At 47.6% G+C, this 27,178-nt stretch overlaps 1 protein-coding gene across 5 annotated transcripts in view; it reads left to right on the top strand.

The window, feature by feature from the left end:
- The window catches only part of Rhobtb1 (Rho related BTB domain containing 1), a 112,730-nt gene that overhangs the window by 60,642 nt on the left and 24,910 nt on the right, over nt 1-27,178 (top strand). For all 5 annotated transcript variants that reach the window (XM_075980053.1, XM_075980055.1, XM_075980056.1 and 2 more), the window contains 2 exons: nt 10,920-11,121; nt 12,086-12,189. In XM_075980053.1, the coding sequence (XP_075836168.1) occupies nt 10,930-11,121; nt 12,086-12,189 (296 nt within the window). In that variant the 5' untranslated portion in view covers nt 10,920-10,929. The remainder of the gene's footprint in view (nt 1-10,919; nt 11,122-12,085; nt 12,190-27,178) is intronic.

The following is a 27,178-nucleotide window of genomic DNA, read 5'->3' as shown; positions in this document are numbered from 1 at the left end:
TAAGCAATATGGCAGCCCAGGAGTCATCGATGCTGGGTCACACTTGGAAAGCGCCCCTTAATCCACCCCTCCTTACCCTTGTATTACAACCCAGCCCTCACTGGCCCTCACAGCGTCTAGATAGAGAGGCCTGGGCAAGCAGGTGGGCGGACGCTAGGATAGTACAGAAATCCCTGTTCCGTGCTCAGATCTCTCTATCCGGCCATCTTCAGCAAGAGGCCCTGGGGCTGCTCCCTGCTCAGGGCAACATGTCCATCTCTCAGAGGCCCTCCACTGGCCCCACAATCTATTTTTCCGGCCATGTTCCAAGTCACCCCAGTCCTCATGACTCCAGTATGGTTCTGTGTGATGAGGAGTACGCTGTTTACTGCTGGGACCAATTCTTTCCCTTTGTAAACGGGCAGGCCCCGGGCCACAAGTAAATTCCTTGCTTGGCTCCATGGACGAGATCTGGCAGGCTTCCTTCAGCTTCTGGCATATGGCTACTCCTCCCTCTTCTTCCTGGCACTGTTGTTGAAGCCAGCTAGTTGCACTTTATGGTATAGCTTCTATATCTGTTACAGGCCATCTCTATGTCTCATGGGTTCATGTGCCTCTTCTTTCTCCTTTCTAGCCAGGTTCACAAGACTCACAAGAAAGGCTTGGGAACCCTTTGAATCGGGTTGCTAATGTCTGAAAGGAAATGAGAATTCACTGTACCTTTATATGTAATTATTCTTAAGGTTTATAAGTTAGCGATAGGTGTTGGAGTACAATAATCACCAAGTTCTTTTATTGTTCCCAACCAGCTAAAGCCCTTAGTGCCTCTTGCCAGTATTTGTGGCTGCTCTTCCGTGTTCCTTGACTTCCCATTTGGTGGAGGAACCTGATCTTGATCCTCATGGGTCCCTGTGGCTTTGCTTCTTCCTCCAGTTCATTGACTGCTTTGGTCCAGGAGAGAGGAAGGAGCAGAAGTGGAGAACAGGGTTTTAGACAGCTGTGGGTGTGACAGAGAGAGACCTCAGGGAGACAGACTTTGGTGACTCAGCTCAATTTATTCCAGAGTAGAAGGAATATATTAGGATTGGGGAATCTTGGGACAAACCCTACTTTGCATTACAAGGCATGGTCCTATCCTAAGGCTCCTAGCACAGGTCTTAGTTATATGTGCAGCAGGGGAAGCTTCTAGCAGGAATCTGTGCCAAGGGTCAAGCTAAAGATAAACCAAGCATCTGCCTTAGGGACAGCTTTCAGATAAGGTCAGTCCTCCCTGAGTCCAGGGACATTCTCCAGACAAGGACAGGTAGAGAGCAGGAAGTTTCTCGGGGGAGGGAGGGAGTCTCCCTGTCATCGAGCTTTTGGAAAAATCTGCCAGGCCACAATAGACTGTGCCCTCTTATAGTGCACCATGCCCGTCTGTGCTCTATGCACTACCATACAGTTCATGAACCAGGCAAGGGGCTAGAGACTGAAACACACAAAGACTCACAGGCAGAGACACAGGACATCCTTGAAACAAAACGCCCCAAGAATGCCCCTTTATTGTGTACCAGAGCCACTTATATAGAGATCCTTAACTGATAGCCACACCCAGAGCCAAACGCACCAGAAACTACTCCCCTGCCATCAGGAACTCCTGAGGGTCTCGTGCTCAGAGCAGCCGCAAGCTGTGTCAGAGCAGAGGAAAACAAGTTGTTTATAAGAAATTCAGGATCTGGGGGTTCACAGCTCCCAACATCCTCTGACCAGCCAGCAAGGCCTTCCAACAGTTCCCTTCTCGCTGGGGGACAGTAGTGGGTATGAAGCCACCTGCCAAGCACTGCTCTCACGATGGGCCACAGCAGACTTACCTTAAAGTGTTTCCCTCACCCACCACTGTCAAGGCCACTGGGCTTACTAATCCAGCAGCAGAGGCAGTTCCACTGCCAATCCCAGGGGCAAGGTCTCCTAGGGACAGTAGGGTGTCTGAACTTCTTGTGTGTGTTAGTAAACTTAACATTTACTAAAAGGTGCATGTGGACCAGGTACTGTGGAAATATTTAAAGAGGGAAAAAAAAACTTCTGACAGCAAAATTGTGTAGTCTAAAACCAGAAATGTGTCTCAGTCAGTGGAGTGCTTGCACAAGGCACACCAAGCCCTGGTTCAATCCCCAGACACTTAAATCTGTCACTGGGGAGGTAAAAGCAGGAGGTTCAGAAGTTCAAGGACACCCTTGGCTGCGTAAGGAGGTAGAGACCAGCTTGGGTTACGTGAGACCATGTCTCAAAATAATAAGGATAAATACATGACCCTGATGGGGTATAAGCAGAATATACAGAAATGGAATTATCTGTCTTACAAAGAAGGCATATGTACAAGGAAAGGCCTCTTGATTCATCTTCTTCCAAGATGTAACGGGGGCCTATCTGCTTGACTACCTCTGTGGATCCCACCCTGGTCGAAAGACAAAGCTTTCTCTTATGGTCCCCTTGCCCTTTCTTTTCTTTGTTCTTGTGGCAGCCTTATGATTCTGGTGGCCCCGAGCCATCAGAACCTGCTGCTCTTCTGTGGAAACACCATTCTCACAGCCTTTGGAGTAACTCTGAAGTCCAGACGCCTTTGAGCTATGGAGAAAAGAAATGGCGTGGTCTATGCCTGCCCATCACCACACACACTGAAAAAAAAATTACGTGGCCTTGCCTGCCATCATTACACACACTGTCCTCTTTTGGTTCCATCTACAGAGAGCTCCTGACATTGCTGCCTTGTGCCTAGGAGCCTCTCAACTCCAGACAGCAAGAAAATTGAACCTCTTTATAGAGGCCTGGTCTGCAGGCCTACACTTCAGAGTCTCTCTCTCTCTCTCTCTCTCTCTCTCTCTCTCTCTCTCTCTCTCTCTCTCTCTCTCTCTCGTAGCCTTTCACAGTCTTCAAGGATCTCAGCACACCTGTATGCATTTGACTCCTTGCTCTTGACCCAGTCCCTCCCACCTACCCACAGGCCTGCATGCCTTTCTGTAGATGGCCGAGGAGGAGATTGGAAAAGGATGAGCTGTGGTGTAAGCAGAGCCATCCAAGGGAGCATTGTGTGGCCTGCTTGTAGAAGAGAGTAGGCCAGCCTGCCTAGAATGGAGCACATGACCCAGCTGGGGCGGTTTCATGCTTGGCGGGTAGGCCAGGGGCTCCCTGTGTACCCTGTGTAGCCTAGGCTGGTCTCAAAGCCGAGATCCCCCTGCCTCAGCTTCCCGAGTGGTAGAATTTACCAGTGCACACTACCAAGTCCAGCATCTTTATAATCTTTCAAGTTATTTGTTTTGTTTTCATTTTTATTACATTTGTTTAGTGTGTGTGTGTGTGTGTGTGTGTGTGTGTGAGAGAGAGAGAGAGAGAGAGAGAGAGAGAGAGAGAGAGAGAGAGAGAGAGAAGAGAGAAAGAGAGAGAGAGACACTTGACACGTACATGCCATGGCTCAACTGTGAAGGTCAGAGGACAGTGTTTGAGTTTGTTCTCTCCCTCCACTCTCTACATCCCAGGAATTGAACTCAGGTCATCAGACCCGGCAGCCAGGTACCTTTGCCCAGGGAGCCATCTCTCAGGCCACATCTTTTAAGTTTTTTAATCCTTTCTCTTTTCTTCAGTGGAGACAACTTGAGTGTAGCTGAGGTAGAAAAGAAAGTGCATTTCTGTTGCTGGCTCAAACCTCACTGACCTCGAGTATTGAAACAACAGAAAACATGGCCTTGCTGTTATCACAGGACTCGAGGAAGGGCCGCGAGAGGGTGTGTCACAAAGCACCGCTTAATTCCCAAGAGGCGGCCCCGGGTTTCCTGGCACCCCGGGCCTCTACAGAGCATCCTGTTATTTAATCGAACTTAAACTGTCATGGACGGGTGTGACAGTTCTGCTGACTTAGACTTCTTTTATCCCAGAGATCCAGTCTGAGCGGGCTTGACTGGAAGGTCCGGCCTGACCCTGACTGCCCCTTCCCCAACCCTGGAGCACTCTCCAGGACACTGAAGATGTTTAATCTTATATGTAAATCAGACCCTGCCTGCCCACATTGGCAATTATGTAGCCTGACACCCTCGACAAAAATGGAAATAATTGGGCTGTCTATAGTCACTATTGTGCAATTTCTGCCATTTCTTTTTGGTTCCTGTCAGTACTAGTAGTAAGTTCTCAATTTTTCTTCAGGACAGACTCCTCAAATACCAGAATCTTTGTTCTGCCACTATCTTTGCTGATCGCCAACCTAAATGATGTCTTACATTAGGGATTATTGGTTTCTCGTGGAAGCAAGAAACTGCAGCTGTGGAAGCTAGCCGTGAATGGGGCTGGGGGCTCCAGCATCCACTCTCAATCAAACTGCTCCCAGGGCCTTGATCAGAAAAACACATTCAAGAGAGATAGAGGAAGTGATGACGGGGGAGGTGGCACACCCCAATAGTGGTTGCTCAACTTAATTAAGGACCTTGCCCCATACTCCCAAAGACCTGAGGAGCTGAGGTCATATTCCAACATAGATGCTGCTTTGACCATGACTGAGAGAGAGAGAGAGAGAGAGAGAGAGAGAGAGAGAGAGAGAGAGAGAGAGAGAAAGAGAGAGAGAGAGAGAGAGAGAGAGAGAGAGTCAAAGAGGGGAACTCTGGACCAGAAAGCATCATTAGGCATGGCTCATGGAAGAGGAATAAGGCACATTAGTACACAACTAGACTCTATAGATATGTGATGTCACTGGGTAAATGAGATGGGCATTTGGGGGATGTCAGCTTTAATAAAAAGTAGAAGTAAAACTCAGACACCTCTGCTCCAAGCATCTGTCAGTCAGAGCAAACTGGTCCATGGAGAAGAAGGGTAGCTGGGAAATCTTCTAGAAGTAACCATATCTGAAAACAGTTTTAAGGAATAAATAGAATTTTCCAGATGAGCAAGAAGTGGGGGAAGGATGGAAGAAGGCGTAAGACCTGTAAAAATGTCTAGTCAGGTCCCAAACAGCTCTTAGAATTCAAGGAAGCCATTGGGAGACTAAAGCATGCAGCACTGATGTCAAGAACAAATTACCAAACACTACGTGACATGAAACAACACACCTTTGCTAACCTTCAACCCTGGAGGTCAAAGGTGCTTCGGCTTAAAGCACTGGCGGGTTTTGTTCCTCCTGGAGGCTGGAAAAGAAAATGGCTCCTTACCCTTTCTCGTTTCTAGAGATCACCTGTTTCCCTAGCTCTCTGACCCATCTCCTTCCTTTTCAAAACCAGCAGAAAAGCATTTCCATATCTTTCCAGCTTGCTTCTTCCACATTTAAAGCACACTCAAAAGTACATTGGGTCCAGATAGCCAGCCACTTTGCTTCCTTCTGTGACTTTAAGTGCCCCCATGCCGTGGAGCAGATTACAGGCAGAGGGACTAGGAAATGGATTTCAGGTGCTATTACTCTGCATATGATAAATGCCGTACGGGAGGCAGAGGGTGGTGGCACAGAGGAAAGTTGTCAGGATCCACCATCACTGTGTGGAATAGATCCAGCATCCAAGGGAGGCTTGTGTGCCCATTTATATTGATTGTCCACCTGAAAGGGTCTAGAACCACACTCTGGGCATGGCTGTGTATAGATTCGGCTGATGTCGAAAGACCAGCCTGAAAATGTAGGCAGCACTGGGCTGGAGTCTCAAACAGACTAGAAAGGAGAAAGTGAGCTGAGGACCAGCATCCATTTCTTTCTCTCTGTCTCTGTCTCTGTCTCTCTCTCTCTCTCTCTTTCTCTCTCCCTCTCTCTCTCTCTCTCTCCTTGACTGCGGGTGTACTGCGCGCAGCTTCCTCTACCATCCCTGCCATGACTGATGGGACTCTCAAACTGTGGTTCAAAGTCAGCCCCTTCTCACTCAAGAGGTTACTGTCAGGTGTTTTGGCAGAACAGTGACATTGGCGCAGACATCGGAGTTCTGGGGATTCTCCTTACAGGGGTGTTTCAGGTCACTGCTACTATATAACAAGCCAAGCCAAAGCTTGCTGTCTTTAAAACAATAAGATGCTTCCCCTGCTGGCCTCGCCTTGCGCATTCATAAGACTAGAGGGTCAGTGAAGCTGGAAGAGCTGCATAACCGTGGGGACAGCCACCACAGGATTGTGTCGATGGTTCTTGGGCTCTGTTCAGCTGGTCCAGCAGCCTTAGCTAGCATGCTCAGGGCAGGGTCCCCGCAGCATAGCTGTGGAACTGCAGGACCCTGGAGCCCGACCTCATATGACAACAAGGCTAACCCGACATCAAGGGGAAGGGAAATGGATTGGCCCTGCTGCTGGGGGCTGCTGTACTGTCTCACATCCTGAGGGGCTGGCTTTAAAGACAGTAGTGTTGCATTCTGACATTTGAGATTAGAGAGGCAAGGTGTTCCTGGTGACAGCAATACCCAAAACTCAGCCAAAGGGATGAACGGTCTGAGTGTGATAAGGACCCTCGATACCAAAGGGAGGAAGCTACAAGGCCGGGGCACAGAACGCCTAATCTTGTGGCTACAGAGTAGAGATGGTGGCAAATAGAGAGGGCTGGCCTGTGGTCCAGATCACGACAGTACCAGCAGGCAAAGTCTGGGATGACCCCACCAATGGCATGTTTGTGTCTGAGCATGAGGACCATGACCACAGCACGTAGGTCGTCCATCTCGTGAGCAACGGACACGCAGCGCCCAGCGCCGCTTCCTCTCGTTCTTCAATCCCCAGCCACCAAATCTTCCTGTTTACTTGCCAATCGTGAAAGAAATTCACCATTTCTGACACCCAGACAGGGTGAGTAGATGCTTCAAGGCATATTATAACCCTTAGCTTCCGTGTCCTCCAAGTTTACTCAAATCGGAAACGCAGCTAAGAGGTCCGGTCTACAGCTCCCGTTCCTGACTTCCTCTTCTCCTCGGATATTTATCTAAAGGCAAAAAGAGTGCTCACACAGGTGAGCAGGATTTACGGCAGGGAAATGTACTAACTCTGTCAAAGGGAGAACATTTATCACTCCTATTGTAAGTAACTAAAGATCAGAGAGCAGACGGTGATCACCCAGGTGGTCATAAGAACGCACTCAGCCGTGCGCGGGTAGCTGTGAATGAACTGGAGCCCGCTACAGGCAGAGAAGGATGAAACCGCTCGTTCTTACAATCACTTCCAGGATTGCGTGCGTGGGTGCGTGCGTGCATGCGTGCGTGCGTAACTTGTGAGCCCTGATTTGCCGGTACTTTGGAAAGGCCTGAGTTGGCCTCACTGACGGTAGCTTTGAATTCTTGCGTTATTTTTGGATTGTTGTATACACAGAAAAAGAAATGTTTACTCTGAATGAAATAGTGCGGGTGTGAGGGAGCTCAGCAGTACTCACTGCAAACTCCACCTCCGCAGCCGGGTTTGCTGTGAGCTGTGGTGAATCCCCACCCTGCTGGTTACTCCCCCCATCCATTATTTCCTCCTGTGACTGTCAATCAGTACGCTCTGATCTTAAATCGGCTGCTGGGATTAGAACCCCTATGGGTCTTATATCCACCTTTGACACCCAGTTGCTTTTTCTTTTAAAATATGTCATAAACATTTCCTAAAAATGAGGACAGTTTTTATAGTTAGAACCTGTCTTAGTAGGGGTTTCTATTGCGGTGGAGAGACACCGTGACCACAGCAACTCTTAAAAAGGAAAACATTTAATTGGCTCTGGTTTACAGTTTCAGAAGGTTAGTCCATTATCATCATGGCAGGAAGTGTGGTGGTGTGCAGGCAGACATGGTACTAGAGAGGTAGCTTAAAGTTCTACATCTTGATCCACAGACAGCAGAAGGAGACTGTCCCACTAGGCCTAGCTTGAGCATACATGAGCCCTCAAATTCATAGCCACAGTGACACACTCCCTCTAACAAGGCCACACCTCCTAATAGCGCTGCTCTCTGTGGAACAAGCATTCACACACAGGAGTCTGTGGGGGCCTTTCTATCCAAACAACCACGGAGCCTAAATAGAAAACGTGAAGGGTTTGTGACCACCTCAAAGGCATGTAAAAGCACCATGGGTGTTTATTTCACCCCAAGTATTATTGATCCACGGGACGTGGAAGCTCCTCTTCCGCATCTGATGTTAGAGTTAGTTTGCTGACTGACAAGAAAACCAATTCTCTATTTTTAACGTCTTATTTTGCAGGTCCCTAAATTCAAGTATTCTTCCAAACAATTTGTCTTTCTAAACAATCAAGTCTTCCAGCAAAGACTCAGATTGTCCTACCACTGAGAACATTCAAAGCAGTGTGCCTCACTTTAATGAAGCCAGTGTACTGGCTCACCACCCCCCTCCTTGGCAATATCATCAGGATATTGTCAAATAAGCACTATCCTTTTGGTTCCTTTTTTGAGTCGTTGGGTCAGGTCAGCAATTCCTTGTATTGTGTTGATTTTCTTCAGTTCTCAGTTGAGTTATCCTTGAGTTGGCTCTTATAAAACCTGTTCTTTTGGGGAGATCTCTGCCCGTATTAACTTTGTGGGTTTACCTCTGAATTGGCTTCCCGCCTCACTCTGTTTGGAAGTCCTCTGAAAGCATCCATCTTCCTCAAAATGGAGTCACAGACTACACTGGAACACAAACTCATCTACTCAGCTCTGTCACCGGCTGGAGGAGATGGATGTTGCCATGATTCTCTCTGAACAGATGAAAATAATAAAGCCCAGAAAGTAAACCCCACCCAGTGTCGGGGGTCAGGAAGGAGCAGCCAGGATTCAGACTCACTCCATCTGAGGCACTACTGTTAACACTCACCACTTTGAGAATTGGGTCATATAATTCCCTTTTTCAATTTATTCGTCTCTCAAATATCATATCCTGACCACACTTTCCCCTCCGTCCTCTCCTTCTAGTCCTCCCCGCAACCTCCCGTCTCCCCCAGAACCACTCCTCTGTCTCTCTTCAGAAAAGAACAGGGTGCTCAGAGATATCAGCCAAACATGGCATAACAAGACATGGTAAGACCAGGTACAAGGCTAAGCAAGGCAACCCAGCAAGGAGAAAATGTCCCTCAAGCAGGCAAAGGAGTCTAGAGACAGCCCCTCCTCCCACTGTTAGGAGTCCCACAAGGAGACCAAGATATACAATCAACACTTATATGTAGAAGGCCTAGATCAGGCCCATACAGGCCCCCTGTTGGATATCAGTTTAGTCTCTGGGGTCACATAATTCTTGATCATGGGTCTGTCCTAGCCATTGGGTACATTTAGCAGTTTTAGCTTTAGTCTCTAACATAGGTGATATTCCCTAGGGGAAATATTGAAAAAAATCATTCTTCCAATACCAAATTCGTGCTTCCAGCACACTGTTCTTGGTCGGTTACTCAAGGAAATAAAAATATTGTATCGTAAAATTATAAGACAGAATTTGTGATAAAGAGAACAATTGCAGGAGCCACCACACCTGACTGACCCTGACCATCAGGATTAGGCGTTTGTTTTTGTACCAAGATGTTTTTAAACACACACACACACACACACACACACACACACACACATACACACAGCCAAATGGGGCACTGCTGGCTATTTTCAGCATCTTCGTGCTACCCAAATCACAGGTCAAAGCCTAACCAAACCACACATCTGCCCCCACCCTCAGACTGCACAGCTGCCTGTGACAAGCTTCTGTGGCTAGCAGACAGCGCTTCAGAACGGCTTCACCTTCGGGCAAGGCCTGGCTGTGAGAAGGCAGCCTCTGCCCTGGTCGGAACTCTGCACCACTGTCTTTGCATCCAGAGGATGGCTCTCCTCAAGTCACTTTAGTTCAGCTCACCTGGCTCCCAGTTAGGTATAAGGCTCTTTCCTCTAGACATTCGTAAAGTCATTACCAACTCTCAAAATGACCACCTGACCAATTTGCTCAGGTTAGACCTCCTGGAGGGGCCAGTGATGAGTCATCGAAATCTGACAGCATCCTGTAGGCTGCCCGCAGCCAGGCGATCACTTTCTGTTGTGTGGAGAGCCTGGTTCCAGAAAGCATGACCGTAAACAGCAGTTTCTCTTCCTCTTTCTCTCGAGACTCTGATCTCTTGGTGTGTTTGTTTGTTTTGGTTTGTTGAGACATGGTATTGATATGTAGCCCAGGCTAGCATGGAGTTTTCATGCTTCCTCCCTCAGCAGACAAAAGCAGTCAGGATTAGGAGTATGAGCTACCACTCTAGGTCTGCAACTATCTTTTAACCTCCCTGGTATTTCAGGAAGGTCTCACGTGCTTTGTCCTCTTGGTAGTGTCCGCCTTTGCCCTATGTTCCAGATTCCTTGATGAAAACACTGAGCGAGGGAGGGGGAATGCTTTTGTATAGCTAGCTTTGGTGAGCTCTCTGGAGAATACTGTGTCGTGTCAATCCGGACGGTGACTAGAACCGGTGAACAAACGGATAATGCGTTCATCTCATTAGTGTGTCATCATTCGAACCTGGATCTTCCTGTTCGCTCACATGGGGCAGTTTTTCAGCCCATGCTTTGGTTCTCTTCCAGGCCACCGTAGCTGTTATGAACTTGCATGGGACACGACTGTGCCAGACCCTGCATAGTTTAAAGACTGTGGCAGGGTAAATGAAGAGTATTTCTTGGGCAGCCAAGGGCCAGGCATCAAAGCTCAACCCTGTAAGTGACCAGGCTCACTAGCTGGTCAACAGGCGTGGCTGGGGGCTATGTCTGTGCGCCAGCAATGCCTGGACGGGTCTGCAGTCGGCAGATTACGTTTAGAGAAAACCAAGGAGAAAATAACACGTTCACCGGAATAAACCGTTCAGGGTCAAAATAACAGTGTGGTGTTTTTGTTCTAGCGTGAGATATAAAAAGAAAGCTTAAGTTTCACTTCCAAACTCCTTGCCGGTGCACAGGCACCTCCAAGGACGTGGCGGAACAGAGGCAAACCGTTGTGGGCGGCCGTGGAAAGCCCCCGGCCTCTCTAACGCGGCGTCTGCCGTCTTCTTCCAGAGCTTCCTAAATGGACACTGACATGGACTACGAAAGACCCAACGTCGAAACCATTAAGTGCGTGGTCGTGGGCGACAACGCGGTGGGGAAGACTCGCCTGATCTGCGCCCGGGCGTGCAACACCACGCTGACCCAGTACCAGCTGCTGGCCACCCACGTGCCCACCGTGTGGGCCATTGACCAGTATCGTGTCTGCCAGGAGGTAAGGCACATAGGTTTAGCCTCGGCTACATAGCCGGCTCCAGGCCAGCCTGAACTGCTTGAGACCCTGCCTCAAGAACAAACAGAAAGCTGGATCAAATAGTAATTTGCCTGGCATGGTGGTCCAGGCCTCTGATCCCAGTGTTCAAGAAGCCAAGGCAGGAAGATGGGGAAATTAAGGCTAACTTGTGCTAGAGGGGGGTAAAAAGGAAGGAAGGAAGGAAGGAAGGAAGGAAGGAAGAAAGGAAGGAAGGAAGGAAAAAAAGAAGGAAGGAAGGAAGGAAAAAAGGAAGGAAGGAAAAAAGGAAGGAAGGAAGAAAAGAAGGAAGATAGGAACAAAGGAAGGAAGACAGGAAGGAAGGAAGGAAGGAAGGAAGGAAGGAAGGAAGGAAGGAAGGAAGGAAGGAAGGAAGGAAGACAGGAAGGAAGACAGGAAGGAAGACAGGAAGGAAGGAAGACAGGAAGGAAGGAAGACAGGAAGGAAGGAAGGAAGGAAGGAAGGAAGGAAGGAAGGAAGGAAGGAAAAAAGGAAGGTAGGAAGATAGGAACAAAGGAAGGAAGGAAGGAAGGAAGACAAGAAGACAGGAAGGAAGACAGGAAAGGAAGGAAACTTTAAAATAATGCATAGGCCATCACTCCTGTTTGCTATTTATTAGTCTGATTAAAAAATAAAGGAGGCAACTGGCTATATTGCTCATCAAAAATAGAAGTGACCTGTTTGGTACCAGGAAAAAAAAAAGCAAAGTATGGTACACCAAAGGAAGCCTAAGTCATATGATGGGGAAGGTGAGCTAGGAGTTGTCTCATGTCCCATGTGATGGTGAAAGGGCCTGAGGAACACCCCTGTGGAAGAACACTTGAGCATACCACCTCAACCCCCCACACCCTCCACACTCCCCTGTTATACTCCCTCCCTTTCATGCCCCCTCTCTCACACTCTTCTTCCTCCACCCCCCCCCCCACAGGTCCTGGAGCGATCCAGGGATGTCGTCGACGAAGTGAGCATTTCTCTCAGGCTTTGGGACACTTTCGGAGATCATCACAAAGACAGGCGTTTCGCATACGGCAGGTAAAACAGGGCCAGGGAAGCCCGTGGTTGCACCCAGTTCCCTGTCCCCATCCTCAGCGGGTTAGGAAAGCAACAGGCAGACCATGCAGCCTTGCAGTGTGCTGGGCTCTCAGCCGTGCCTAGGAAAGAAATGAAAGGGCCAGCATTGTCTCCTGGTACTGAGGATAAGCAAATCCTCTTCGTCATTCGTAAAGTCTGGTTTTGAAACACCCAGCTACGAAGCTGGGCAGTTTGCGACCCAAGTATCCATCTGGTCCTCCAGTTCAGAGTCTCCTTACCTTCTGCCTCCTTCCACAGCATTGGCTTCCTTTTAGGTGTTACCTGAAAAGCATTTCTTACTTTCAGTTAAAGGTCGCTCGTAAAAGAAGGAAAAGCATCTGAAAAGCCCTTCTCAGGGCATGATTCCAAAATGAACGGAAGCAATCTTGTCTATTTTTTTTTTCATTCAAAGAGGGAAGGAGAAACCCGGTAAAGGGAAGATAAATCCGGAAGGACGCTTACTTACAGGAGTAGGACCAGAGTCAAAGGGCCTTCGGTGTTCAGCACCGTCTTCTCGTGGCCATCTGTAAGGTCACTCTGAGAACTCATCACAGGTATCTGGACCCAGGGCGACTCTTCCCCCATCATTGTAAATTGACCCACGTCACTTTAAGATAGGATGGAGTAGCGCTGTTTGGTCATCCTTTCCTAACCTCCAGCACCACGTGACCTTGGAGGGCCAGATTGCATCCTCTGTCCTAGGGCTAAAGGTGACCTTCTGAAAGATTCCCCACTCTTCAGTCCTGGGAGATCTCTAGTAAGCCACGCCCACAAGGGTGCACCTCGCTTTTCCCCTGGTGGCACAAGACAGGTTCATTTTGTGTGGAATGTGGAATGTTTTCTTCAGTTTTAATCAGAACATAAAACAGCAGCGATATCCTAGCATTCTTCGACTTTATTTCCTTTCTAAATTGCATTGTATTAATGAGTTAACTGTGTGTGTGCGCACAACAGGGCAAATCGTGGAGATCAGGGCATGCTAGGCTAGTCTCGGGTATCTCTTCCCGCTATGTAGGTCGAAGGCATCAAACTCCAGTCATGGGACTTGGCAACCAGTGCCTTTATCAGCTGAGCCACTGTGTTGTTTCTTTCTTGAGACAGAGTCACACTCTATAACCCATGTTGGCCTTGAATGCTTCATCCCCCTGCCTCAGCATCCTGAGTAGTAGTATTCCAGGCCTGCTGACTATATAGGTGTGTCTGAAATAATGGACAAATTGCTGGGAGCATTTGCCTTGCTCCTGGGAAGTTCACGTAATTGCGGGGAGGGGCAGGGAATCTGCAGTTTAGACCAAAGGAGACTCAAAAAGAAAGGTATGGAAGCAAACATAATTTTCCATTAAGTTTGTTCTTTGACAATATTTATACATATAAAGTGTTCTGATTATTCTCATCCCCACACGGTCTTTTATCCTTCTCCAATTCCTGTCAACCTCCCTCCTTCTTTTCATTCTCTTTCCCAGAGCCGTGGCTTGTGTGTTTTGTGACCCACTGAGTTTAGCCAGGGCCATCTACCTTACCATGGGTCAACATTCGAGGAGCGAGACTCTGAGCACCTTCCCCCTCCACGTCTGACCCTAGTGTAGACCCAGCGCCAACATATGTATGCAGGCACATGCATGTCACCACGTACCTGTGGAGACTTGGGGGTTGGTTCTCTCCTCGTATACCAGGTGAGTTCTGAGGATTGAACTCAGGTCATCAGGCTTAGAGGCATGAAGAGCTTTGACTGACTGAATCGCCTCCCTAGCCCAGCCTTCTATTACACTCTTTCTGCGCCCCTCTTTCAAAATGATCTACGGACCTGAGAGTGGATGGTGCGAATGTCTTGTTTGGGGCTAAGCAGGCAGAACAGTTTCTCTCAGTGCTTCAAGCAGCCTAGCACCTCTGCATGCACAGTCAGAAACCATGATTTTAATGTCCCGGCAGCAGCAGAACTTTCAACTTAGTAGCTGGCAAAATAGACTCCTTCCTTTGAATGTCCTAAAAGTTTTGACGTTGTTTGGATTTGGTTTGGGTTCGGTTTAGAGTCCTGTTTGTTTGTTGTTTGTTTTCCCAGTAATGTTTTTTATTATCACTTGGGGGTTTTTGTTGTGGGTTTTTGTCTTTTTGTCTTTGGGGGGGCTTTGCTTGTTTCTTTGACCTCACATTGCTCTACACATAAAAACTAATAAATAAACCTGCTTGCACTTCCCAGACACTCAGGTTTACATCTGGGACATTAAAGACACATCAGATGAGAATGAAGCATTTTGAACAAAGGAAATATGGGTGTGATTGGTGGGAAGGACTCGTAGGCTGAGACAGTGCCTTGTAGGGAGAGGGACAGATACCCTCATTGAAGTGTTCCAGGTAGACTAGACGATGCTTCGGCAGCACGGCGCTGTGTTGCCACTGGAAACATCTGTGTTTGAGACATAGTGTGATGTGGCCCACTTCGCAGAAGTTGCAGAGTCTCAATGGGAGCTGTTTGCTCCCATGGGACTTTAACAGCCCCACAAGTTCACAATGTACAACAGACCTTGTCCTGCCCCATGACAGTGCTAGACTCGCCTGTTTCCTCACTCCCAACAAAGCAAACTGCTTTTTCCTGGGACTCCATGGGCTTAGGGTTCACTGCTTGCTCTGTGTCCTCACCCTAAGTTTCTGTCACTTGCACTGACCTCACTGACGTGGCAACAGCAAGTGCTTCCCCCCACCCCAGGCAACAGGCTGTCTTCGGGAGCCTTGGTTCCTGTGAGGAACTTCCTACTGCCTGCCTGTTTTCACCTTGTCCCTTCCCATGCCCACAGCCTCCAGGCCTGCTGCCACAGACCCATACAAAGGAGAGACTAGAACTGAGAACTACCCCCATCTCAGGCATCAGCTTCGTTCTGGAAACGCTGAATGCGCGGTGCTATATTAATCCAAGGCCCAGTAATCTACACTTAAAAAAAAAAAAAAAAAACAAAACCTTGGTAGTGGTAGGAGTTCCTTTTAGTCTGTGGTGACTTCAGCTACCTCTTTTCATCACTCTGAGAAAGTCATTTAACTTCACGATGGCTTCCCCTTTTTATCATTTGTGGAGAAAGAAGAGCACAATTGCAGTTTCAAGTAATCACTTTGGTGTGGAAACCCTGTTCTGGGTGTGTGTGCGTGTATGCGTGTCTGCATGTGCACATGCCTGAGTGTATGTAGGTGCGCCACACGTGTGCAGGAGAGCTCAGAGGTCAGAAGAGGGTGTCCAGATCCCCCTGGAACCGGAGTTACAAACTATTGTGAGCAGCCACACGGATGCCAAGAGCCAAACCTAGGTCCTCTGCAAGAGCGAGAAGTGTTCTTGAGCACTGAGCCATATTCCAGGCCCCATGCCTGTTTTTTGTTTTGTTTTGTTTGTTTTTGTTTTGCTTATTTTTACTGTCCTTGGTGTGGGCCACTCAATAGTGACCAACCAGCGTAAACGTTGAGGTACTCAGGGTATATCCCAAGGCATTTAGAACCTTGTTAAAGTAATTCACTGGATTCCTAGGGCGACAGTGAGAGAAACCAGACTCGTGTCAAGATGTCTTGGGCCTCAATGCTGGCTTTCTCTGCTTCTGGGTGCAAAGGAGTTTCACAATGGTCTGTTTTCTGGAGCATTCCAGCAGATCCAGTAGAAATCAATGGCAGGCAGTTGGCCAACTTGGATTTGAAAACTTTCTAACACGGTCTAACTGTATGCAGAACACCATTGCTCTCTCTCTCTCTCTGGCTTCCTGGCGACTGTTTAACCTCCATCTCCACTCTGCCTACCAGAAAAATAGCCCCAGTGTATCAAAGGTCTTCCCAGATCTCAGCCAACATGGCAGGAGCTCAGCCAACATTGTGCAGCGCATCCCGTGAGGGACCCTAAAAGGCAGATGGTCCCTACACTACAGGTGACAACTCCCTCACCTGTTTCCCGGTCCTGAGTTTTAAGGTGCAGCCTCTCCTGCAGCTCTCCAGGACTTGGGACTCCCCCGCCTCCCCAACTCATGTGCACCTCCACCTCATTTTAGATAGGATGCAGCAGAAAATGACCCCGCATTGGGGAGCAGAGTTTCTGTTTGTTCTTCCGTGTTTGTGCAAAGGCTTAAGACTAGAGTCCCTGTCTATAGTTTCCCATCTGGATGCTTTGTCCTCAGGAAGGCAAGTTACCCATGCTGGCACAACAGCTGGTTGGGTCCTAAGACCGCCATGCATCATCCACTTTTGGATGAACTTTTAAAGCTCTTCTCTGGTTCTTCATCAGCTTTTTTTTTTTTTCAAGAAAGAGCCTTTTCTTAAAAGAATATCACTCATCTCTGAGAATGACCGGTCACACTTTGATCCTGGGCACCCTAAGAAGGTTGGCAAATGGAATGGGCTGTGACTTTAGAAGGACACACGGGATGCTCAATCCCTCTCCTCTGAGCCAAGCTCGTGTGCACCATTACAATGTCACTGTTTCCTTGACTGATCTGCTCCGAGGTCAGACACCAAAAAAAAAAAAAAAAACCTCTGTAGGGTGCTAAAGATGTCAGCAGCAACTATACCATAGAACTAAGCAGCCCGGGAGGCCGTCTGAGTTCCTGCCCCGCACCCTCCATATCCTATCCCACCTTGTTGTTGTCTTGCTGACCTCATGAAGTAAAATCATTTCACAGTTGAGGAAGCAGCTACAGGAAGGGCCAAGGTCAGGCGGCTGAGACAGAGCTGGACTGAGCTTTCCTTCCTGGTCTGGTGAACTGCAAAGTTCACATCCTGCTACGCCGCCTCACTCATGGCTAGCCGTGTTGCTAGTGAGCTGCAAAGCACACATCCTGCCACACTTGTGGCTAGTGTGGCTAGCAGCGGTACTAGGTGGCAGGCATAATTGGCACTCCCTTCTGGTCTCACGCTCTCTGCTGGAAGAGTGAAAACTAGCATTCCCCATCTCCCCGCTGTGGTGTTGCAGGGCTCACCACAGCAAATAATCCAACGCTTTGTATGCATCCCTAAGCAGCCAAGCATGAACCTTTTCGCTGTGAGTAGAGATGACATACCCAAAACTTAAATATATATATGGCGTGCCTACATGCGTATATGTGTGTGTGTACATGTGTATGCAGATGCATGAGCACAAATGTGTGCATACCTGTGGAGGGTGGTGGTGGGAATGTCCTGCAATCATTTTTGCCTTATTCTTTAAGGCAGGGTCTCTCAGTCAAATCCAGAGCTCCCCAACACGGCTCTTCCTGCTAGCCAACTTACTCTGGGGATCCCCGATCTCTGCTTTCTAAGTGCTGGGATTACAGTCGAGCCACCACACCCATGTGACCCATGTGCACTTACATGGGTTCTTTGCTTTTTGTGGCAAGCACTTTAGCCACTGAGCCATCTTCCCAGCCCTCAAAAAAGCATCTTGAGAGCAAATGGAAATTCTGGGTAACTGGGGAGAAAGGAATATTTTCCTTCCAAAGCAGTCAACTGAACAATGCAGAACCAGCACAGTTGCCCTCCTTGCCAGCAGTTCTGTGCACATCTACAGTCTAATTGGACTTGTTTAAGGCATGCTATAGTCTTATAAAGATTTCTCTCCGGCACTGTTTGCCCCGACAAGGAGTACAGTGCATGTTACGTTAATCAGGGCTGCGGCTTCTGCGTGTCTGTTTAGATAAGATGGTTTGGGTTTCGTGTTAAAAGTCCACGAAATCAGATATGTCACGGCTACACTTAGTTTCCAGTGCTTTATGGAGGCCCCTTTAAAATATTCAAGATTCTGGTCGCCTGGTGTTTGTGTCTTTGCCTGAGCTTATGGCCAATAACAAGAGAAAAGTAAGAAACAATGAGTGCATCTGTTAGAGTCTTTTCAGTTTGCCTGGTCCATCCGGGAACATTCCAGATGATTTCAGGGTGACAAACAGCCTCTTCTACCACAGATACGCCAGGAGAAGGTTGGCTGAGGTCAAGACCAGATAAAAACGAGTGAATACCTTAGAGTGCAAATGTAAATAACTTTAAAGATAGAGCCATCATTGGCTTGATTTTTTTTTTCTCTCCCGCCTCAAGCTCACTGATCTTGCCTTTGCTTAAAATGCTGCTGTCTTACTTGTCATGGGTTGATTTTCAATTTTTGAAAAAAATACTTTTTATCTAGACGGCTGAGTATTTTGGTGCCTCCCTGCCTTTCGTCCCCAACACAGGTGACCTGCACTCTTCTCCAGCCCCCAGCCCTGACAGAAGATTTTACAAACGGACACGGGAATGCTACCCAAAGCATAGCCTCCGTGTGTTAGCACTAAGGGGCCTAGGAAAGTGAGCTCAGGTTGTACCCTGAAGACACCAGGTCCTACAGCTTCTGTAACACAAGGAACTGGCTGTGAACCTAGATGCTGGTGCTCACGGGGAAGCTATACGAAAGTGTTAGCGTTTGTGTTTGGGTGCACCTCGATGTGGTACTTGCTCTAGAGTTAGAGATCTGGCATGAAATCAACCAGCCAGTGCTGGCCCGTCTTTCGATGGTCATGAAGCAGGTGGCCCTCAGCCACACACAGGTGACCACTCCTCAGGAACGGTAGTGTTTTACTTGACCAAACCTCAACAGAAGGGACAACGAGAGTGAGAACTTCAGATGAATGGGCACTGGGCAGCAAAGCACACATAGTGTGTGGCTCCATTCAGACAAAATTCTAGAAAATATAGGCTGCTTGCATGGAGATGATGGGTTGGTTCTGTCTTTCACCGCTGAGACAAACAAGCTGACAAAAGCGTCTCAAGGAAAGAAGAGCTTAATTTGGCTTACAGTTCACGAAAAGATGCAACCCACCACGGTGAAGCATCATGAGAAACGTGGGAGTATTGGGCAGCTGCTCATAGGAAGCAAAAAGCAAACAGAAAGTAGGGCCTAGCTATAGGAACTTCAAATCCCTACCCCCAGAGACCCCACTTCCTCCCCTGAGGCTCCATCTCCTTCCAAGACAGCATCACCAGCTGGGGACCAAGGGCTCAAACACAAGCGCCTATGAGGCACATTTCCTATTCAAACCCTAAGGCTGGGTTACCTAACTATACGAGAGAATTTAGGAGTAATGGAAATGTTGTCTTTAATTGTGATCATGGTTTTAGGGGGAATAGAAATGTCAGAACTGATGAAATGAAATATGCTACAGATAAACATTGAAAGTTTAACGTATTTTGATTTTTATCTCCATTAAGTTTAAGATGGGAAAGTGTAGAATTGGAGCCTCGGTAACTGATAACAGAAAATGGAATTTACAGACTCTCAAAGCTAATGCTAGACCACCATCCTCCTGCCACATAAAGCCATGCTGGTTCTCTTCTCCTAGAGGGAGACCCCCCCCCCCCCGCCCAGTGGCTAGCTGTCTGATCACAGGGACCGTGCTCAGTCTGTGTTTGTGTTCCTCTCATCCCAAAGGTTCATTTCTCTACGTACCCATGACAGTGAGGTAGAGAACACTCGGTTCCATGAGAGGGTTCATCTTCCACAGCTGTCTGCTCAGGCTATAGAGTATTAGCAGAAACCTCTGGAGTACGTGTGTGACCAGTGTGGTCTAACTCGCTGCCCTGTCTGGGAACTGGAGTGCAGAGCTGAGGGGTGGGGTGTACCATTGCTTGTCTTTTCTGTCTTCGGTCTCATCTTCTCTTCCCAGCTTTATCTTGCTCGAGACAAACAAGCCACATCTCCAGAGCTTGCCTTTCCTCACTGTTTTCCTTGAATTTCAGTGTTCTCATGAATAGTCTTAAATAGAAGATTTGTATAGATATGGATGATTTTCCAATTTAAAGGTCACTTTTTCTCTGGGTATCATTTCCCTGAATTTCGTTAGAATCATTTTTATAAAAGTTCTCTCTCTCTCTCTCTCTCTCTCTCTCTCTCTCTCTCTCTGTGTGTGTGTGTGTGTGTGTGTGTGTGTGTTCGTGTACATGCTAATAGGCATCTCATACTGACGCTGCTGGCCTAGGCAAAGGGAACAATGACTGCCTTCTTCTGACTTTTTTTTTCTCCTTTACCAACTGTAAGCTTTACAAATTGAGTCAAATTCTCAACGTTGACCTTTCAATACAGGGTGAGAGGAATTAAAAGCAAAAAGGAAAAAACAGCCATCAGTGTGTGTTGTTTCTGTAGCGAGATCTTCTGGTGGGGAGACAGATTCCAGGCCACAGTGCTTTTCCTTTCAGATTAGGTGGGTCAGAGGCAGGAGACTGTTGAGTAACTCCGTGGTCAGTCATTCTGGAACCTGCTTCCAGAAACTCCAGACCAAAAGGCATAGCTGTGAGCCAAAATGAAACTCGATCTCACTCTCACTGGCTGGAGCCTCCAAGGTCTTCTTCTGGGTGGGTTCTGAGCGAGTCTCCATATTTGTCCAGTTGGTCCTGTCTGCTACAGAGCATGTTCTCAGCTATTCTTCTTAGGAAGTTTAATAACCCTGCCAGCTGCTCCTAATACCAGCCACCCATGACAAACATCTCTACCGTAAGTCTATAGCTGCACTCTTTTCTCCAGACTTCTGCCCCAGCCCAGAAAACTGTGCAAGGACACAGCTCTAGGCTGCAGGAAGATGAATGAAAAAAAAAAAGAGAAAATAGTGAATTGTCTCTCAAGTCTATCCTACTGGCTTCAGACACTCATTAAGTTGGTGTGTGTGTGTGTGTGTGTGTGTGTGTGTGTGTGTGTGTGTGTTTCTAAAAGCAAGATGATCTTTGTAATCAAAGGCATCCCTGAACCTTAATCTAGCTGGAATCTCCTAGAATTAATCCAAAAAGCACCCTGCTCTCTCTCTTTACCTTTCTTTCACTTCTGGATAGATAACCTCATTCCTGGAGGGGAAAAAAAAAGTTGCTCCTCTGCAGTTAGGAAAACGGTCAATGGATTTTTAAAACAATTTCAAATAATTTTTAAGAAAGCGTTTTAACTGGTTAACCTCTGCTCGTGTCCCCAAGACATCAAGTGGCAGCCTTCCAGAAGCAACAGTCTGAAGAACTGTCATGGCTCACAATCTGTTCTCATTCCTGACCTCAACTCCAGCCGATCCCCTGCCCGACTTCATGTTGCCCAGTTTCGTTTCTTTTAGATTCAGAGTCTGCAGACATCTGTGGCCCCTTAGCCTTGTATGCTTGGATACCTCACAGGCCTTTTAATGGGATAAGAGCAATAGAGGAAACATGGGGAAGAAAAACAAAATCCTGAAGATGTTTTCGCTCCTGGTACTTGCGGGCAGTTTGCTGTATCCATTAAAGCAGTTCCCTGGGGACCATGCTGAGCACAAGTGAGACGTCTTAGGTACCTTCTTGTGCCACTTGGTCCCATCCTGGATATGGTCATTCAAGCTCTGTCGGCACACCCTGCACCTGTCTCTCCTCCCAAGATCAAGCAAGAATACCACCACCCCTCTTAGGTGCTGTCTCTTCTCTGGTCCCCTGCTTCTGCTGGCTTTTCCCCTCCCTGACCCCTGCTCCTCGACCACTCTGTCACCAGTTTAATCTGATCACGTCACGACAGTAACATCTGCTTATGAAACTAGAAATTGCATGTTCCACTCAGGAGCACCACTCAGGAGCCTGCTGGCTCACCAAAAGCCAAAGCCAAAAGGATCCTCTGAGAATCCTCCCACCTCAGCCTCTTTGTGGTTCTGCTTCTCCCCACTGCGCTCCAGCAATGGGCCTCTTCCCTCGGGGAGGCATCCTAGGCATGCCTGCCTCTGGGCCTCACCTTTGCTAAGAGTCACTAGTTATGGCTTTGAACTCTTTCCCCACACACAGCTGGCATGTCTGCTCCCTCCCTTCCTTCAGTTATTCCCTGAAATATCAACTTCAGAGAGGGCCTCCCCAGAGGGCCTCAGTTCTATCCCCTGATACAGCTGTCCCCTTTCTCTGTTCCACGTTCTGGTTGGCTCTTGACGTAGCATCACCAGCTCTGCGGGTTTCTCTCTTGTCTCTTTTCTCCATCCTCCACTGGGCAGGCATGAAAAAGAATAGCCAAGGTGAAGACAACTGTCCCTGGTGTCTCCAAGAGAGCTTTGCATGCCGTGGGCTGTCCCTGTTCTGTATGAACGGAATGGCTAGATGAGTGTAAACTGAGACAGGATGCAGGACAAAGCAAGCCCTGGTGACCTTCAGACTCCAGAGAATTGCTGAGAAGTCTGGGCGGAAATCTCTCATTCCCATCAAGCTCAGAAAAGGTGTCTAGTTGACAGTTTGGCCTCATAAGAGTCCTCCTGGGCATTAATCCCAGAGGCTTCCCACCCAGCAGCACTGCTAGAGACATGCATGATTTCCTGGATCTGCAGCTGGCCTCGCCGCTCAGCACGGAAAGCATGTGTCTCTGGCATTTTAGCTTTGAGGAAAACCAAAGAGGACCGAAGCGCCAACGTCAGGAGTTGGGAGAGTTTTTTATGTCTATCAGCCAGGCATTCAATGAGGCCTTTCATTTGTTTCAATAAGTCGATGGGACGCCACTCAGTTTTGCTCTTGTTCTGCTTTCTCCTGGTAATGACGGCTTGAAATGGAAGACCCTAACTGTGTAGTGGTGTGGGAGCTAACGGCCTGGGGCTGCCAGATGACAGCTGTGTCAGTTGCTTTCCAACAGCAGACACAGAATACCTGACAGGAGCAACTTAACAGAGCAAGGGTCTGTCTGGGCTCACAGTCTAGAAACACAGCCAGTCTCAGCTCTATGTAAGAATCGGGTCTGTGGGTCAACCTGTGGTGACCAGGATAACCACTGTCAGGGAACAGAGAGAAAAGAACGTTGGTGCTCAGCTCTGTTTCTCAGGTTTATCCGGTTTGAGGCCTCAACCATCAGTTATATTCAGGGTAGGTCTTCTCTCCTCAGATAAACCTTCTCAGAAACCTGCCCTAACAGACGCATGCAAAGGTGTCTATCCTACGTGATTCTAAATCCTTGTTAGTGATCAAGGTCAGCCATGGTCATAGCTCACCACCTTGGTTGGTAAGGCCGCTCACTGCTGTGGCATCTGTGCTAGAGTGGAGGGACCAGCCATTGTGAATACTCTACTGTTGTCTGCAGTCTCTGGTGGCACTGGCGGGCTGTCATGGCTATCTGCCGACTCTTAAGAGCGAGGTTTGCTTTGGCTAGATTTCTGTTGGGTGGAGGGAGCCGGGTCTAGCCTGTCACTTCCTGGTGAAACTGCATTTACAATAGTCACGCATGCTAATCACTCCCAAATCTGGATATATTTCAGGATGTTTTGACAGTTTCCCCCACATAACATCTGTACTTAAAGAAGCCTCTCTGCTCTTGGTAAAGTATTGGCTTGATTACTCCGCTCACATCCGGGGCCCTGCATGGTTCTTCTGCCCTGCTCTCCCCAGAGCTCCCAACCAGGCACCCCCACCTCCTACCCCCACAGGCCTGTCCTGTCCATCCTCCATGAGTTCGAGCTTCCCCAGCCATCCATCTCCGACCCAGTCGTGTGCACCATTTCTGACAACTTCCTCCACATCTCATACACCCAGGCTGCTCCCCTACTAAAACCCAGAGCCACGCGCTCTGACCCTCTGCCATGCTCCCAGCTGTCCTGTGCTGTCTCAATGTGTCTGTGTGCGTCACACGGTCAGAGTACGGTGCATGAGAAGTGTGTGGTCGGTGTGAATGGTTTCGAAAGGTTTCTGGGAAGAACCTACCTCAGTGATCAGCAGGGAGAGGGAACTCGAAGGCCCACAGCTGGAGGTCAGGAACTCCTTGCTTGAATCTCAGCAAGAAGTGGATGCCCGGGCACTGGCAAAGAAAGCCCGTTTGGATATGACTATGGCCCCTACCTGTATACAGCTCATGGGATCTCCCCTAGAAAAGTTAAAGTAGGTGTAGGTAATGGTGGTTTATAAAGTAGCAGGGTCTGAACACAGAATGAAAGTTTTAAGAGAAGATATGGGTAATTAAAAGAAGGCGATCCCATACAGAACTTGGGGGAATATTGCACAGGCTTCTTCTGCACTTCAATGTTAGTCTTGCATGTCCACGCTGAGCCAAGCACCCTGGAGAAGGGCATGCAGCCAGCCACCCGACTCCCTTCATTCTGAAGGCCAGATAGAATACGTTTTCATTTGCATTGCCTGTCAGAGAGGTCTGATGTGAGGTTTTTAGATAAAAGGTGACTTCGGGGTTCCTTCTTGACTTAACGAGAGATAAGGTAAAGAAACCTAGGTCCACAGGCGCTTCAGCGTGACGCCCGTGGCAAGGCCGAGGGGCCCAGCAGAGATGGGAACGAATATAGAAATGGCATTCCTAACAATCAGTGCCTTTGAGCTTCTGGTAGCTTCTCCAAGCTCTTTCCACCAATAGCCTGTGCTTATAAAAACAGCCTTGGAGACCCCTGCTATTTGGTGTTGAGTCTGGCTCCGGACAAGGTATGTGGAACAGACGGCCTTTCTCGGATTTCTTTAATGTTCCAACAAAGATTAGCCCTGGCCTGGCACAAACACTTCACATTGGCATCTCTAACAACCCTTCGCATGCTGTCTTTGGCCGGTGTCTCCCCCGAAAGATAACAGGGAAAGTATGCCTCTGGGGTTTATTTAATATACAACAAAGAAAAACAGACACAGTTAAGGTTGACCTGGGCCCCTACAGTCTTGGGTGACCTGGCCCCTCTCCCACCCCTGCCTCTCTCTTCTGATGCTGGACATGCCCAATGGCTCTACCATTGATTCCAGACCAATTTTAACCAGTCAAAATATGTTACTTTGTAGACCTGACTTGATAGACACCCAAGTGAAACAAACTGATAATTCTCCCTTAGGAACAAGCAATCATTTTTCTCTTAAAAAAATTACACTCGCCGATTCTATGTGCTAATTGACAAAAGGGTGCATTCTTAGCCCCTGTGTGTTTTTGACTTTGTCTAATAAGCCTGTTTATCCCAGTCATGATTTTTTAAATTAGAAATCAATACAATATGCATCCCAACCTTCCTCCTGCGCCCCTTCTCACTCTTGAAATTCTGAGGTTTAAAGCCTCATCCACCCAGGGCTTGGTCTCTGAGTGCTCCTGGTTTCTACCCCAGGAAGCTGCAAGAATTCCATTTAAATCCGACCATTCTTTTCACAACTGAAATGGAGCCTGAGATCACTTCTAGACAACCCTTACCGCCAAGCCTGTGGAGACATCCTCCTCACATTGTCCACGATTATTTTTAAACCCACTCTGCAAAACGAAACAAAGCAAAACAAAACAATAACAGAGCCATGGAGACCAAACTTCTAGAAGCTGCTCTCCCCTATTTGTCTTCTCTGGGAGTGGCATTTTTAAATACGGGTTTATGTCAGACACTAAACAGTCCCCACACAAGAATGCCTATCTCCAAACTCCTTGGAATCCTGCCCCAAACTGGAGATATTCTTAGCTGCGAGTCTCCTGCCTTGAACTAGGTAGAAAGAAAGGCTGGCGTCTAAAAGGAATAGATGGAATTCTCTAAATAGTTGCTTGATTTTTTTTTTGAAATGTTCAAATATTTATACGCTATTTACTTTCTGGGTTTTTTTTTAACTCAGTGAGATAGTTAATATTATTTGAGTTTTTATTTTTTGTTATTAGTTAAATTTATCCTGGCTATAGTTCCCCCTTCCCACTCTCTTCCCATTCCCCACTGCTATCCATTCCTCCTCTGTTTCTGTTCATGTTATTTGATTTTAATGGGTGTGAGACCACAGAGGATGCTGGCATACTGCCAGTTAGGAAAGGGCATTTGGAAGGGGGCGTCACGGGCATCTCTGTCTATAGCCCCGTCTCTTTGACCATTGACTCTCACAGCCTTTGCTGCAATTTGCCCGTTGGATGGCAAGACCTGAGGAAAGCACACACCACACGGCACACACCAGGCTTCTCCCACGTTTGTATCTAATCAACGTGGTTGAAACAAAAGCAAGTTAGTAGCTAGTATATGATCTTACTATTAACTGATTTCAGTCTAAAATAAGTTCTCTTAGCAGCCAGGTAAGAAGACAAAAGAAAAATAGTCTGGGATTTTAACTCAATGGGTTATTTGAACATCTATAATAGTGTTCTCAATGCATATTACTCTTAAATCCCGAGGCAACATGTGTGCAGAATGTTGGCTCTTTTCCCAGTTCCCCCACAGATTTCAAGCATTTAGACACGGAAGCGACATGGCAGGACACTGAGGCCTCTGGACCTGCACCGTATCATTGCCATGGTGCTGCTGTCAGAAGACTCCATTGGTCCATCACCCCTCCCAGGTCCTGTCTGGGCTTGCTTGCACATCCTCCGGCTAGAAACTCCCATGTGTTCCGTGTCATGAGTGGTATCACAGTTACCTTGGCAACCAAGCCAGCTCTGGTTTCCAAACCTCACTTGCTACATGATAAATTTAAACAGCAGGATTGACACTTAGTTACATGTCTGTCATAGAAATGAAGTTCTTAGAATGAGTCTCCTCACAGCAGCATGCCTTGACAGGGAAACTGAAGGCACCAATTAGAACAAAAGCATGATATGTATTTCACATACGTGCACGCACATACGTGCGCACACACGCACACACAAAGGAGTCCTCAACTTGGACAAGGGATGTATTTGCTTAATTCATTGTCTGAGATGCTGAGCTATACATATTATTCTCACCATGCCAAAATTCTGTGGTAGCTTTATCTTACGATCAGAACAGAGCTTATAGGACGCCATTACATACCCAATATAAACAGGATGATGAACGATGGAAAACTAAACTTGTGAGAAAAAAAAAGTAATATTCAAAGACTTCTTGGCTTTACTGGATACTGTTATTTACGCTGATTGGAAGTAAGACTTGATCACAGAATGTTCTAGTAACCAAATCAGAATCTCAAAGACGAGATACGCCTGCTTCTCACTTATGTATTTATGCATATTTTTACACAGATTATTTACATATTATTCTAGCCTCCAGGAACCTTTGGTAATACCTTCACATTGAGATTATTCTCACCATGCAGAACAACACGGTCACCTGCTTTG

Source organism: Microtus pennsylvanicus, chromosome 7, assembly GCF_037038515.1.
Source record: "Microtus pennsylvanicus isolate mMicPen1 chromosome 7, mMicPen1.hap1, whole genome shotgun sequence".
In the NCBI taxonomy this organism is placed as follows: Eukaryota; Metazoa; Chordata; class Mammalia; order Rodentia; family Cricetidae; genus Microtus; species Microtus pennsylvanicus.
Note: the sequence above shows the minus strand (reverse complement) of the source record. Positions and strands in the feature narration are given on the sequence as shown.